Raw genomic sequence first — 17,100 nt, forward strand, 5'->3', positions numbered from 1 at the left:
TCGCGGCCTTCTGTGTGATCCTGTCGCAACCTTCCCGCGCTCGCTGTTACTGCTGTCGCTCCGGGCTGGCTAGTTCTACTAGCCCAGGTTACTGGCTTGGTCGCTCCGGGCTGGCTAGTTCTACTAGCCCAGGTTACTGGCTTGGTCGCTCCGAGCTGGCTAGTTCTACTAGCCCAGGTTACTGGCTTGGTCGCTCCGGGCTGGCTAGTTCTACTAGCCCAGGTTACTGGCTTGGTCGCTCCGGGCTGGCTAGTTCTACTAGCCCAGGTTACTGGCTTGGTCGCTCCGGGCTGGCTAGTTCTACTAGCCCAGGTTACTGGCTTGGTCGCTCCGGGCTGGCTAGTTCTACTAGCCCAGGTTACTGGCTTGGTCGCTCCGGGCTGGCTAGGACGAGGAGCTTGGGTGGTAACTGATGAGGACCACAGATGAACCATATGGACATAGGAGCCCTGAACCTGGGAAACGAGCTCTAAGAGGAGGAAGTAGAGACAAACTCCATACACACACCTTCAAGATTTGCCACCATCAGCAGCGAGAGGATTTCGAGTCATTGCATTAGGTGATCGGCAGCTAGAAGGCGGGGCCCAAGAGCTGACGATTCCTTGATTTCAGATTTCACAAGAGTTGGGTGTCTTGCTGAGTACACACTAACACGTGACTGAGTACACACTAACACGTGACTGAGTACACACTAACACGTGACTGAGTACACACTAACACGTGACTGAGTACACACTAACACGTGACTGAGTACACACTAACACGTGACTGAGTACACACTAACACGTGACTGAGTACACAGGGGTTACACCTTAGGGAGGAGTCATTAAATTGGTGTTGGGAGGGAAGGAGGGGCAGGGACTTCGGTATAAGCCTAACACGTGTATATATACACTGCCTGCCTGTCCCCCGACACAATGAATTATTATTAAAAGTTACATGTAGTGCCAACCTGAGCACTGACCTAGCCTGCTCCCGGCTCCTCCCTACACCACAGCACAGCCCCACCTTCACCACAAAACTCATTGAGCATCGACTCCACACTACAGTTTATATATTCAGTAGCTGTTGCTCTAGACAAATTGTTTACAAGCAACTAACACTGCCAAGGAGCTGCAGGAAAGGATATATTATATATATATATATATATATATATATATATATATATATATATATATATATATATATATTTGTGGTGGTAATGAGAGGATAGGAAGTGTGGCCAGTCACGGGAAGGTTGCTACTTGAGGCACGAGGCAGGATGCTCAAGCCTTGTGCCTCAAGGTCCCGCTCGCCACACCTGCCTCACACCTCAGATAAGTCTTCATAGGCAGGTGTGTGTGTGTGTGTGTGTGTGTGTGTGTGTGTGTGTGTGTGTGTGTGTGTGTGTGTGTGTGTGTGTGTGTGTGTGTGTGTGTAAGTGGGGCAGGTGTGTACGGTAGTGAGATGAGATAATACTGGAAGATGTTAATCAGGGCTCCAGTAAAACATGGTGAGAATGTCTCCTGCACCACGGGGTAGCAGGCCAGCCACACCCACCACAGGGTACCACACCCACCACAAGCCAGCCACACCCACCAGGGAGTAGCAAGCCAGCCACTCCCACCACAAGCCAACCACACCCACCAGGGGGCAGCAAGCCAGCCACACTCACCAGGGGGCAGCATGCCAGCCACACCCACCAGGGAGTAGCAAGCCAGCCACACCCACCAGGGAGTAGCAAGCCAGCCACACCCACCAGGGAGTAGCAAGCCAGCCACTCCCACCACAAGCCAACCACACCCACCAGGGGGCAGCAAGCCAGCCACACTCACCAGGGGGCAGCAAGCCAGCCACACCCACCAGGGAGCAGCAGGCCAGCCACACCCACCAGGGAGCAGCAGGCCAGCCACACCCACCAGGGAGCAGCAGGCCAGCCACACCCACCAGGGAGCAGCAGGCCAGCCACACCCACCAGGGAGCAGCAGGCCAGCCACACCCACCAGGGAGCAGCAGGCTAGCCACACCCACCAGGGAGCAGCAGGCCAGCCACACCCACCAGGGAGCAGCAGGCCAGCCACACCCACCAGGGAGCAGCAGGCCAGCCACACCCACCAGGGAGCAGCAGGCCAGCCACACCCACCAGGGAGCAGCAGGCCAGCCACACCCACCAGGGGGCAGCAGGCCAGCCACACCCACCACAGGGTACCACACCCACCACGGGGTACCACACCCACCACAGGGTACGACACCCACCACAGAGTACCACACCCACCACAGGGTACGACACCCACCACGGGGTACCACACCCACCACAGGGTACCACACCTACCACGGGGTACCACACCCACCACAAGCCAGCGAGCCAACTGGCTCATAGCTTCCAGCAAAAACCTGGAGCGCGACAGGTTATCTTACACATGAGGATAAAAAAAAAGAAGAAAAAAAAAAGTAGGTAAACGCGGCGCACATCCTGGTTGAGGCGGCGACCAGCAGCTCCAGCCACAAGGGGGAATTACGGTCAATACCCTCAGTTGGAAAGCATTAAAAACCGGTTGAAGTTTCCTCCGTGATTCCCAATGAAACGGGAACAGCAATCGAAATATAATGAAAGAATCAGGAGCCAGATTCACGAAGCAGTTGCGCAAGCACTTACGAATGTGTACATCTTTTCTCCATCTTTGGCGGCTTTGTTTACAATTATATAAACAGTTAATGAGCTCCGAAGCACCAGAAGGCTGTTCATAACAATAACAACAGTGTATTGGCAAGTTTTCATGCTAGTAAACTGTTTAATAAATGTGACCAAAGTCGTCAAAGAGTGAGGAAAGATGTACACGTTCGTAAGTGTACATCTTACGAACGTAACTGCTTCGTGAATCTGGCCCCCAGGACCACACAACCAGAGTCATACAACAATAAACACTTGGCGGCCGCATCACCAGCTCTCACGTATGATTGGAATACGAGTTCAAAATTCATAAACAAATGAAAAACGATAAATGGGTGTTTGTGATAATGGTACAAATGGTCGACGATATTTATCGTGAAACATCCCATCCATCCTTTGTTGATAATATGGGTAAACATCCTTGTCGAATGTTTCAACCCTTGGGGGGGGGTGGTGGCAGTGTGAGAGAGGGAGAATATGAGTCGTGTCAGGTCATTATCACTGTCTTACGCCTAACATGCTGTTTGAAACATTGTCATCTTCTGAAGGACTGACGAGCCAGAGCTTCCAGTTACAGGTGACTGGTGACCTCTGAGCTGGCTGACCAAGTGTGGTCATCAGCATAATCCACCACAACTCCCACCTTACACTGAGTTAAACACCAACTCACCCGCTGATCTTTATCAATCCTCGCATGTTTGCGCGCGTGTGTGTGTGTGTACTCACCTATTTGTGCTTGCGGGGGTTGAGCTTTGGCTCTTTGGTCGCGCCTCTCAACTGTCAATCAACTGGTGTACAGATTCCTGAGCCTACTGGACTCTATCATATCTTCATTTGAAACTGTGTATGGAGTCAGCCTCCACCACATCACTGCTTAATGCATTCCATCTGTTAACTACTTTGACACTGAAAAAGTTCTTTCTAACATCCCTGTGGCTTATGTGGGTACTCAGTTTCCACCTGTGTCCCCTTGTTCGCGTACCACCAGTGTTGAATAGTTTATCCTTGTTTACCCGATCGATTTCCCCTGAGGATTTTGTAGGTTGTGATCATGTCTCCCCTTACTCTTCTCTCTTCCAGTGTGTCCACTTCCACTCTGTGTGTGTGCGTATGCCTCGTGGAACCTAGTGACCTTCAGTGTGGCACAATAAGTGGGAATAATCACTAACATTTCTAAACACTTTTCAAAACAGCCGAGTTTCCTTTAGTGATATTAACCACTTTAATCACGTCTTTAGAACCACAATATAACTACCAGGAACACCCTAGCAAGCCAAAGCTTCAATATTTTTCTCACAACTCCACTATTTCCCCAATTATGTTTACAGTGCCATCACGTTTAATTACTTTGTAACTAACTTTGTAATTACATTAGTCAAATCTATTTTCCAACTGCAGACATGTTCAATACTCTGAATATGCCTGACCCTTGTTTTTATAAATGTAAAAAAAGTTTTTATAAAAGTAAAAAATAAATATTTTTTGTTGTATTTTTTCGTAATTCATCATTATGTCGAACATAATATTTTTAATAAATATTTTTTTTGGGTCGTGATTGTGCCCAATGCTCTAAAAAATACAAATTAATAATTTGTTATTTGTAATAATAAGGTACACCATTTTTATTAAGTAATACTAACCAGAGATGTCAAATCTTGGTAATAAATTGGATTTAAAAGGAAAAAAATTCCTTAAATTTGCACAATGTCATATGCCAAGCCTAATTCTCCTCAAATACACCAAAACCAGCCATATGAACCGTCATCTAAGGGGTCACAAAGCCGTGTTCTCTCCAGACAATCCCTTACAATCATCCTCACTTCCACCATTCCTATTGTACCCAATATTCAAGGAAGAAAATACAGACTGTTGGCATCTCTCACGTTAGGAACATGGCCCCGATTTTTTTTTAAGGCAGAGGCAGGAACTGCCCGGCCTGCCCACACCCGCCCGGCCTGTCCACACCCGCCTGGTCTGCCCACACCCGCCCGGCCTGCCTACACCCGCCCGGCCTGTCCACACCCGCCCGGCCTGCCCACACCCGCCTGGCCTGCCCACACCCGCCCGGCCTGCCCACACCCGCCCGGCCTGTCCACACCCGCCCGGCCTGCCCACACCCGCCTGGCCTGTCCACACCCGCCCGGCCTGCCCACACCCGCCTGGCCTGCCCACACCCGCCCGGTCTGTCCACACCCGCCCGGCCTGTCCACACCCGCCCGGCCTGCCCACACCCGCCTGGCCTGCCCACACCCGCCTGGCCTGCCCACACCCGCCCGGCCTGCCCACACCCGCCCACGACGAGGAAGTCAGAAGCAGGAAGGAGGGTTGAGGGCGCCGCTCCTCATCTCACAACTAACCATTAAACTCGCTGAGACATTGCCCAATCTCGTCAGTTTGCTCGTTTGCTCACGGTTTTTCTCAAGGATTTCTGCAGCCGTGTTTTTTTTTTTTTTGTAACCATTTGAGTCATATCTATATAAGTGAAATGTCTGTCTGTTAGAGGGTGGAGGCCAGACGCTCGGGGTTAGTCTCTCACAATTTTCCAGGGAGTTGTTGCTGGGTAGGTGACCATCACGGGCTGGTAGATGTTGATCATATCTATATAAATAAACATGTCAATGTTCGTTTGTTCAAAATCGCTAATCTCAGAAAGTTTTTCACCGATTGCTTTGAAATTTTCACACAACGTTTCATTCGCATCCGAGCGGGTTTTTATATACATACTATATACATGTCATGTCTGTGACGGTAAAAAACATTTTTTTTTTAAACTGTGTTTTTCTGTGTGTTTTTCATGAGAGGAAAATCTTTGAAACCTCTTTACCGATTGCTTTAAAATTTTGACATGACGTTGCATTCGAATAGGCGCATGTTTTTATATACCTACTATATACATGCCTCACATGTGACAGGAAAAAACATGCTTTTTTTTTTTTTTTTTAAAAAGCACCATCTGTTGGACGTAAGAACAACACATGCTGTAATCTCCGGAAGTTCTTCACCGATTGTTTTGAAATTTTGACACAACATTCCATTCAAATACGCGTGTGTTTTTATATACCTACTATATAGATGCCACAACTGTGACAAGTAAAATATACTTTTTTTGAAAAAACAGGGTCATCTGTAGCACGTAAGAGAAGCACCCACTATACTATATATAATACGATTTCATTTCAATGTTTCAGACTTCAGTGATAAATTGAATTTTCATAGATTTCGATTTATTTTCACTTTGATTTAATTATTTTGTGACACTGCATTGGAAATGAGCTATGATGTTTAGCATACCGTTCATTTCGTGAGTATAGTATATTTTCAGTGATGGGAACATCAGATCATTTGGGAATGCATCGGACGAGGGAATGGGGAATGGGGAATGGGGGGGAGGACGAGGGGACGGGGGAGGGGGAATGGGGGGGAGGACTGGGAGACAGAGAAAGGTTGCTGTGGCTCAGCTCAGCCACAGCAACGCGTGGCCGGGTACAGCTAGTGTGTATATATATATATATATACTATACTAGCCATCTATTGTGTGTGTATATATATATATATATATATATATATACACACAATAGATGGCTAGTATAACTCAACAACTTGGTAAACAAAGTCGTGATGTATGAGGTAAGGTAATGAAGGGACTATACTGACTTCCGTGGTTACGTTCGAATCCTCTAGGATATGTTCGTCTGTCCTGTTCCAAAACATTTGCGTTTTTTATTATTTGTGTGAATATTTACATGTACGTGCACGCGTGTGCACGTGTTTGTTCAGGGATGTTTTTGCGTGGTATGAACGTCTCTCTCAGTGAATGTGGAGACTAACTGTACTATATCCTGGACCGACTTGTCTTGGGTCCACGCCCCTCACCCCCCTCTCCCCCCCCCCATCCGTCACCAGCGCCCCCCCCCCAATATATCCCCCCCTCCCTCCTTCCCCAACCCACCCCTCAGTACCCCCTCCCTCCTTCCCCAACCCACCCCCTCACTACCCCCTCCCTCCTTCCCCAACCCACCCCTCACTACCCCCTCCCTCCTTCCCCAACCCACCCCCTCACTACCCCCTCCCTCCTTCCCCAACCCACCCCCTCACTACCCCCTCCCTCCTTCCCCAACCCACCCCCTCACTACCCCCTCCCTCCTTCCCCAACCCACCCCCTCACTACCCCCTCCCCAACATACTTCCACTCTCATTCATCATGTTTTATATTTCATTTGTAACCTTTGGTGCCCGTGCCCCGGGGGTGGGGGGGGGGCTCCTGTACCCCAGGGGATTCCTTCACCCCCTCCCCGTCTCCACCCCCACCCTCCCCCCTTCCTCCCATGTCTCCCTCAACAATCTCCCCCACCCCACCCACCCACCCACCCACCCACCGTCTCCCTTTCCCACACACTCATCTTCTTTCCCACGCAGTCATCCTTCCTAACTCTGCACACCTCCCTCTCCCCCCCCCCCCACCACCCTCTCCACACCCCCTCCTCACATTCTTCCCCTCCCCTCCCTCATTATTGTAAACATTTTCCCCTACCCTTTATCATTGTAACTAAATGTTTATCTCCTGCAACGAAAATTTGTCATGTTATGCAAATGTTAAAGTCTATGGACGTGGGGCTGAACATTTCACATCCACAGACTTCATGTCAGCAAGGCGGACAGCCCGCCTGCTTTCATAACTCTCACTGTATTCATTAACTCTCTCATTATTTTCATTAACTCTCTCTAAACTTCTCTTCACCTATGCCTCTCCATTAGCTCTACAAAGACTCTTTACGGCCCCCCCTAAAAAAAGGGGAGGACCGTACCTCCTCTCAAATTTATAAGTGAAAGCTTATGATTATATATTAAGTAGCGTTCTCACGGTGCCTTAAACTTGTAAATGTGATAATGACACTTGGATTTAGTCGTGATTTAAAGGTTTTCCTACAGTTTGTGTTAATGCTGCCGTGCCTGATGAGGACGAGTCACTCAGCTTGCCTCATCGTAGAAGATGAATGCAAGCATGCAAGCATAACACTTGTTAATATGCAATGCTGAGCTTAGATCATTTATGAACTGCTTAAAAATGGTCAACTTTTCCAATCGGCCGATTTGTATTAAACTTTTGGCGACTTGACAATCTACGTGAGAATAGTCCACGACGGACCGAAACGTCGTCGTCTCTTCACTTTCTAGTGTGTGGTCTGGTCAACATTAACTTTTGTCCTGTTTAGGTGATTTGTAGTTTTTTAAAAGTCGTTTGTAATAATAATTCTAAGCCGATTTAATCCAGATTTCTACCGTCGCACATAATTGGTAAATTATTGAAGACAAAGACAAATATCTTGTTTTGATCTAAGGCGTTTAGACGAATGCCACAAGATTTATATTCAGTTTGTCTAATGTTCATACTCTGGATGGCCTGAGCCTCCAACACTGCTCATGTAAGAACACCAGACGCCCCACGGGTGCCCTGAGCCCCCCCCCCACACACTGCTCATGTAATAACACCAGGCGCCCCACGGGTGACTGAGCCCCCAACACTGCTCATGTAATAACACCAGGCGCCCCACAGGTGACTGAGTCCCCAACACTGCTCATGTAAGAACACCAGGCGCCCCACGGGTGCCCTGAGCCCCCAACACTGCTCATGTAAGAACACCAGGCGCCCCACGGGTGCTCTGAGCCCCCAACACTGCTCATGTAAGAACACCAGACGCCCCACGGGTGCCCTGAGCCCCCAACACTGCTCATGTAAGAACACCAGACGCCCCACGGGTGCCCTGAGCCCCCAACACTGCTCATGTAAGAACACCAGGCGCCCCACGGGTGCCCTGAGCCCCCAACACTGCTCATGTAAGAACACCAGGCGCCCCACGGGTGCCCTGAGCCCGCCCCCCCCCCCCCCACTGCTCATGTATGAACATCATGCACCTTGTTGAAAGGTTCATGGCTCATGTTTTTTAATAGTTACATGACCGTGTCTCTTGGGGTGTTGCATATCATTTTCTTCAGACGACTTTTTAATGTTATTCCTTTTATTACAGTTTTATCTTTGTTTTAGTTGGTCATAAAGTTGTCTTCCTTCAGTGAATCTCCTCCAACATGGTACTAATTGGACGGCTTACCGCGCTTCTCGACTGTGTTTTTGTTTATAAAGATGAGGTGTAGAGAGCAGGGAGCTGCTGCCATGTTCAGTATGACAGGTTACAGTGTAGATCAACCATCAGGTGAAGGTCATGAGATATTCCCATCTGGTTTGTTGGCGGGATATCACATGCTCTATAGTAATAATTTATAACAATAATTCATGGTGTCTGGGGACAGGCAGCCAGCGTATATTTATATATATACATATTAAGATTTATATCGAGGTCCCCCCAAAGAGGTGGAACTACTCACCCTCCTCACGGTGCAACCCCACAACTAGTTGACTAACTATTTACCGATAGGTAAATAGTTGCATTAGGTGAGAGGAAACACACCCAACCACTTCTGTCCCGCCCGGGATTTGTACCCGGAATATCCGATTATGAGTCGAGAACGAACCCGTTCGTTGGAACCCGTGGCATAGAGAGGACTCTCAGTAAGCAAATGTTAGTTGCCTTTACTTACCTTACTAGTTGTTAGTTGCTTACTGCCTCAGCCACTACTGAGACCACTAAGGGGGGACTATAAGCCAGTTGGGCATAAGACTTACCATAAATATTATTGCCTACAACTAATTCTTCAAGTACCCTCAGAGCCATCTTATCAATTAATACTTAATTCCAAATACTTGGTGAAGACATAAACAAGAATCCCACATTTATGCTTTCCTTGTATCCCTCTTGTAATACATGTCGGCAGCCTAGTTCAGTTAACGCTAAAAAAGACGACAGTTCAAGACCAGGATGTGACTCGTCCTCCCCCGCGGCTCTCCTAGACTCATCTGTAGTATCATAGTGATGAATGTGGCGGCGTCCACACGTGCCCTGATGCATTCATTCCTCGCTGGACCTTCCCACACACACACACACACACACACACACACACACACACACACACACACTGATCAGAAGAATAATGCTTGCCACCCTCCACGGAGTATAATAGGTGTCTGGTAACAGCAGAACTACCAAAAAGAATGAAGACGCTAATGTAGTTCCAATATACAAGAAAGGAGACGGGCAAGAGACACTGAACTACAGGCCAGTGTCCCTAACTCTCATACCATGCAATGTAATGGGGAAGATTGTGAGAAAAAGTTAATAGAAAATCTGATAATAAAGAACTTTGTAACACATCACCTGCACGAGTTGAGGGATGGCCAATCTTGACTCCCAAGGTTGATAGAATTGTACGTGGGGAAGAAGACTAAATATTTGTGGATTACCAGAAAGCCTTTGACACAGTACCCCATAAGAATGTGGCGCGACAGTTGGAGAAGCAAGCAGGAGTGACAAGGAAGAGGGTCCAGGGGGATAAGCCAGTATATAAACAACAAAAGAGAGCAAGTCACTGTGAAGGGAGAAGTCTCCGCGACGAGATGTTACTAGTGGAGTCCCACAGGGTTCAGTTCTCGCACCAATCCTCTTTCTCGTATATGTAGATTATCTTCAAAAGTGGAATAAATAGCCTCATTCTTCTCAAAGTTTGCTGACGACACAGAGATTATGAAGAGGATTAAGACAGAGGAAGACAGCAAGATGACCACCACAAACAATGGTCCAACATACGGGTACTACAACATAACTAAAGTAAATGTAAAGTGTTGAGCCTCATCCTGCTCCAATGTTGTACTATTAATAGTACCTGGATGATAGTATACATGTGCTTCATGTAAAGCTCGAATTAAACATTTATAAGGCAATATCAGTGAATAGACGAACGATATTAAATCAGGTTTCAAAATACTAATCTAGTATAATATCCCGTCCTAGACTAAAGTGATCAAAATATAAGTAACAAAATAGAGCGACGATGGGAAGTCCAACTTAAGATAAAGTAGATATACAACATATATGAATACGTACGAGTCAGAATATAAGTATTAATATGTGTATTAATAATAATTGTATTACAAGTTTTTATCTCATTGTATGTAGAAAAGTGTTTGTCAATACATGAACGAATTCAGTGAATTCTGGAGAGGATGCTGGTGTTGCTGCCGCCCTCAAGTGTGTGTGTTGCTGCCGCCCTCAAGCGTGTGTGTTGCTGCCGCCCTGAAGTGTGTGTGTTGCTGCCGCCCTCAAGTGTGTGTGTTGCTGCCGCCCTCAAGTGTGTGTGTTGCTGCCGCCCTCAAGTGTGTGTGTTGCTGCCGCCCTCAAGTGTGTGTGTTGCTGCCGCCCTCAAGTGTGTGTGTTGCTGCCGCCCTCAAGTGTGTGTGTTGCTGCCGCCCTCAAGTGTGTGTGTTGCTGCCGCCCTCAAGTGTGTGTGTTGCACCACTGCTTGCTCCCTGAACACCACCTGGCAACACAACACCACCTGGCAACACAGCACCAGCTGGCAACACAACACCACCTGGCAACACAGCACCAGCTGGCAACACAACACCACCTGGCAACACAGCACCAGCTGGCAACACAACACCACCTGGCAACACAGCACCAGCTGGCAACACAACACCACCTGACAACACAGCACCAGCTGGCAACACAACACCACCTGACAACACAGCACCAGCTGGTAACACAGCACCAGCTGGCAACACAGCACCAGCTGGCAACACAACACCACCTGGCAACACAGCACCAGCTGGCAACACAACACCACCTGGCGACACAGCACCAGCTGGCAACACAACACCACCTGGCAACACAGCACCAGCTGGCAACACAACACCACCTGACAACACAGCACCAGCTGGCAACACAACACCACCTGGCAACACAGCACCAGCTGGCAACACAACACCACCTGGCAACACAGCACCAGCTGGCAACACAGCACCAGCTGGCAACACAGCACCAGCTGGCAACACAGCACCAGCTGGCAACACAGCACCAGCTGGCAACACAGCACCACCTGGCAACACAGCACCACCTGGCAACACAGCACCACCTGGCAACACAGCACCAGCTGGCAACACAGCACCAGCTGGCAACACAGCACCAGCTGGCAACACAACACCACCTGGCAACACAACACCTGGCAACACAACACCACCTGGCAACACAGCACCAGCTGGCAACACAGCACCAGCTGGCAACACAGCACCAGCTGGCAACACAGCACCAGCTGGCAACACAGCACCAGCTGGCAACACAGCACCAGCTGGCAACACAGCACCAGCTGGCAACACAACACCAGCTGGCAACACAACACCAGCTGGCAACACAACACCTGACAACACAGCACCACCTGGCAACACAGCACCACCTGGCAACACAGCACCAGCTGGCAACACATCACCAGCTGGCAACACAGCACCAGCTGGCAACACAGCACCAGCTGGCAACACAGCACCACCTGGCAACACAGCACCACCTGGCAACACAGCACCAGCTGGCAACACAGCACCAGCTGGCAACACAGCACCAGCTGGCAACACAGCACCACCTGGCAACACAGCACCACCTGGCAACACAGCACCAGCTGGTAACACAGCACCACCTGGCAACACAGCACCAGCTGGCAACACAGCACCACCTGGCAACACAGCACCAGCTGGCAACACATCACCAGCTGGCAACACAGCACCACCAGGCAACACAGCACCAGCTGGCAACACAGCACCAGCTGGTCGTGACCTGAGATGATCGGGGAGACTAACTAGAACACTAGTGGTCGTCGTCAGATGATCAGGATCCTTATCCTAGAGTACGTCTTAATCAAACTAGAAATGCTCTGCAAATCAAGGGGCCCAGAATGTGGAATGACCTTCCCAACCATGTTAAAGACTGTCCCTCTCTCAACCAGTTTAAGATAAAAACTAAACACTACCTAATAAATTCCCTGTAATCTACCTCACTCCTCTATTGTCAACCCATGTCTGTTATTTTCTTTTTTTTTTCTTTTTTGTAATCAACACTGTTTGTCAACCTATTGTATTTGTGCTGCTTTTTCAGTCATGTTCCCCCTTTTTTTTTATCTTTATTTGTATTTGTTCTCAACATCTTTTATTCTTTATGCTCAATTAGTATTAAGTTCTAGATATTAATGTTTTTCTTGCCCGAAACGCATTGCGTAATAGTGGCTTTAGGCATTGTATGTACTAGCTCTATCTATATATCAATCCATTAATGTAACATCACTTGTATGTATATACCTTACCTGAATAAACATCTGAATCTGAATCTGAATCTGAATCTTATTTACATACGACAGCGATTACATTCCATACCACAACGACCCATAACCGATCACTAGCTAAGTACCACAACAAGGCGGAGTTCGTCCCTATTCCGTATAGAGCCCGGTATCACAACGACCCGTAACACTGCTCTAGTGTCCGGCTCTGACACCAGAGTGACCAATAACACTCCTCCAGTGGTCAACTCAGTCAGGTAGCAGAATAAGCATCAACATTGGTCGATGACTGGCCGTCCTTTATCCTGGTGGCGCCTGTGAGGACGAGTTCTACGCCAGGAATGAAATCTGACCAACCGGATGCCAAAGGAGTCTAGCATCTCGTGTAGTCGCTTGTGACGTGGGTCTCCGTCATCGAGGCTGGCAGCCGTACCCCGGCCGTGGATACAACATTAATTAGCATTGAAGTGTCGAGTTTCATGGACACTACTGCCTCTGGCTACTCTCCGAGCGCTGAAGCAATAGTTCCTCCTGCTACAGTTTGTGTTAGTCGTGGTGTTCATTACTCGGGTTGAATCCGTCGTCGACAGTGATAACCAGCCACAGAACATATAAACAACTTTTGATTTTGACATTAATGAAGCAGAGGAAAATGTTTCAGTTAAAATCGCGTGTCCAGCGCAGAAAATTGTAATTCTATCACCAATGTTGCTGTCACCTATGTACACATAGTCGGTAGCGAATGCTGCCAGCGTTAGATAGTAAGCCAGAAGACAGACAAGTTTTTTTTTTCCGAAGATGATAAAAGAAATGATTAGCCTCACCCCTTGTTTTTGCGATCAGAGACGGATAGGGCGGCCAGTTTTTCTTGATCGCGACGGGAATCCTATATGACTGGCGCATGAGCCACTGGTCACACCCTCCCAAGGCTTCTGCTTCCTGCCTCAGTTCCTGGATAACTTGGGAACAACACACCGTCTTGGGCTCGAGTATCCGACATGTTTATACCCGCTTTATTACCAGTTCATCAACATCAGGGCAGAAGACAGCAGACACACACTCCTTTACCTGTACTTCCCTGACCTTCAGTTCTACACTGAACTACTCGGTCTCTCTCCGACTCATCTTCCCGAGAATGTCTTATCTCAATACTGCTGACAAATGTTTTGTTTGGTGGTCGTATTAGTCATGCACAGATTAGCATGCATTCTTAGCACTCACAGGGTGGACTGTGTCATTACTGGTGTGGGGCGAGGGTGAGAGACCGTGGTGTGCGGCCCCCGGTCTCTGGCCACATTACTGTAAGCCTTATACCATTATTTGTGGTCTCTAATTCATTGTATACGCTTGTATAGATCACAGCAACAGTTGTCTTGATCAATGGCTGTGTCATGTTGTCGCCCTCCCTCCGACTCTCTCTCTCTCTCTCTCTCTCTGTGACTCGCTCACTCCTCATCCTGGCATCCTTATAGCACATCGCATTTTTACGCATTCGTTACCAAAGGGCAAAAATGTTCGTAATAGAAAATGGAAGCGGCTCGTGAAAGTGACGTACTCTCCCGTTTTCTCTTTTGGGTCCTCTGGCTTAGTCTGGAAGGTTAGAAGAGAACACTTTAAACTAACCGTTACCTCGACGTTGTGAAACCTTAGGAGGACGGGGTCTGGTAGGTTAGGATAGGGCGCGACAGTTTCCTGACGTGAGGCCGAGCCGCTCTCCTCCCCACTAATGGAACACATAGTATCACTCACCTCTACTAATGGTTTAACATTTTATCAAAGACGCAAAAAAAAAAATCCGCATAGGCCTACAGCAAAATCATAACCAAGTAACAAAAAATCGAACTTTGCTTTTTAAATGTCTTTTGTTGTTGTTAAGAATTTAAAATATTTAACACCGATTGTGGCGTGTGGTGGTTTTTTTAAGAGGATCGGGGCAATCCCGCTCCTCCACCTGCCTTACATGGTGTATCCTGAACTGCTTTTGTGCTTACATAACTGCCTGGTCATCCTCCCTTCACCGCGGGCCGGATATGGCTGCCGCTGCCGCAGTGGAATTTCAAAATTCTTCCTGTATTTTCATTCACGATTTTTTGGGGGGAGAGATTTCGCGAATCCTGTCCATCTGCAACGTCATGTATCATCGAATTTTGTTTTTTTCTTTATATTAGGATAGTTATTAGGGACAGAGAGAGAGAGGGAGGGAGAGTGTATGGCCCGAGTCTGCCTCAACTACACCCCCAGGGTGTGGGTGTTGAGGGCGGCCCCCACCTACACTCCCAGGGTGTGGGTGTTGAGGGCGGCCCCCACCTACACCCCCAGGGTGTGGGTGTTGAGGGCGGCCCCCACCTACACCCCCAGGGTGTGGGTGTTGAGGGCGGCCCCCACCTACACTCCCAGGGTGTGGGTGTTGAGGGCGGCCCCCACCTACACTCCCAGGGTGTGGGTGTTGAGGGCGGCCCCCACCTACACTCCCAGGGTGTGGGTGTTGAGGGCGGCCCCACCTACACTCCCAGGGTGTGGGTGTTGAGGGCGGCCCCACCTACACTCCCAGGGTGTGGGTGTTGAGGGCGGCCCCACCTACACTCCCAGGGTGTGGGTGTTGAGGGCGGCCCCCACCTACACTCCGCCGCGGGTGGGAGAGGGCCTCTACCACCCGTCAGATCGGCTGGACAAGGCTGGCTTATCCGGTACACGTGTCCTGGTCAGTCCACCAGTCTCCATGCTGTCATTACCCGTCTTACAGCTACCTAAACTGTCATAGTGGTACCTGGAGCTTGTTGACCAACTACCCGTCAGAATACTCCGACACCAACAGTGTTTAACGTTTAAACTGAGAGAGGGGTAGGCCAAGAGGAAATAAGTGGAGATGTAAATGCAAATCAAGAAATGAAAATAATGCAGCAAAAATGTCGGGAAATGCTCGAACCCTGTACGGAGGGTCAACACATGGAGCCCTGTACGTGGGGGGGGGGGGTCAAGACATGGAATGCGTTGTACCATAAGTGATTTACTACTGATAATGATTCTTCAAGTCCACTTGATGAAGTGAGAGTGTTTGCTTGGTTATTTTGTCGGCTGGGTGGGTGTCATCCCGTCCTCTAAACAATAACGTCACTTTTCGCTCGTATGCGCGCTATGGCCAAAAACTGACGCAATTTGAAATGAAATCGGCTCACGAAAGTGACGTACTGTCCCGTTTTCTGTTTGGGTCCTCTGGCTTAGTCTGTTAGGAGAGGACACTTTAAATTAACGTTTTTCCAGGACGTTTTGAAACTGTAAGAGAATTTCCTGCCCTCCTAACTTACCAGAGGACTCTTAACGTACCTTTTTGGAAATAAAAATCTGAAATTTATTTAAGTTTTTATTTATTTTGAAATTACGTCAGTTTTCGGCCATACGGGCAAACGCCTAAATTCAGACGCAATTTGTAAGAAGACAGGTTGGACGGGTGTCACCCTTTGTGTCGGCTGGGTGGGTTCTGTCACCCTACGTGTCGGCTGGGTGGGTACTGTCACCCTATGTGTCGGCTGGGTGGGTACTGTCACCCCACGTGTCGGCTGGGTGGGTACTGTCACCCTACGTGTCGGCTGGGTGGGTGCTGTCACCCTACGTGTCGGCTGGGACTTATAACCGTATTTGTTATAATTTCAGACACGATGGTGACTACGACGATAGTGTTGGCTGCCCTCATCGTACAGCTGGCGGTGAGTACACCCTTATCCCTCTACCATATCCTCATGATATATCAAGTGTATCACAGCTTGTCACTTGGTGGATATTTGGTAACTGTGTTTGTTCCTTGTGTCAGACTGTCAGCCCGAGCTCTCAGGTCAGGCCAACTCAGGCGACCGTTTGACAACACTGACAGTGGCGTCATTACAGCTGTGGCTCCAGCAGACTCTTACAGCTCTGCACAATAAGAAATCAATCAAATTCCCCAAAAAATGGAATACTTTTCTTATCGATTATTTATCGTTACTTGTGTCGGCAAGTTTATTAAGAGAGGTCGAGGCTACAAGTGAGGCAGTCTGTCCTCTCCAGCGTCCACAGCGTCACTAAATTGATGTACTGAATTGGCGGGACCTGACCTAACGGAGAGGAGGCAGGCCGGCCACCTGCACCTCCACCGTGCTGGTCCTAACCTGACCTTGTGGGTGTTAGGTCCACGTGTGCTGCTTCACACCCAAGATACTCTGACCACATCTTGTATAGTGAAAGATACTATGAAGGGTGAGGCGTGA

At 48.7% G+C, this 17,100-nt stretch overlaps 1 protein-coding gene across 1 annotated transcript in view; it reads left to right on the plus strand.

The window, feature by feature from the left end:
- The window catches only part of LOC123762650 (uncharacterized), a 90,336-nt gene that overhangs the window by 34,300 nt on the left and 38,936 nt on the right, over positions 1-17,100 (plus strand). Inside the window, exon 2 of the mRNA XM_069332326.1 lies at positions 16,511-16,563. Coding sequence (XP_069188427.1) covers positions 16,511-16,563 — 53 coding nt within the window. The remainder of the gene's footprint in view (positions 1-16,510; positions 16,564-17,100) is intronic.

Source organism: Procambarus clarkii, chromosome 27, assembly GCF_040958095.1.
Source record: "Procambarus clarkii isolate CNS0578487 chromosome 27, FALCON_Pclarkii_2.0, whole genome shotgun sequence".
Classification (NCBI taxonomy): domain Eukaryota; kingdom Metazoa; phylum Arthropoda; class Malacostraca; order Decapoda; family Cambaridae; genus Procambarus; species Procambarus clarkii.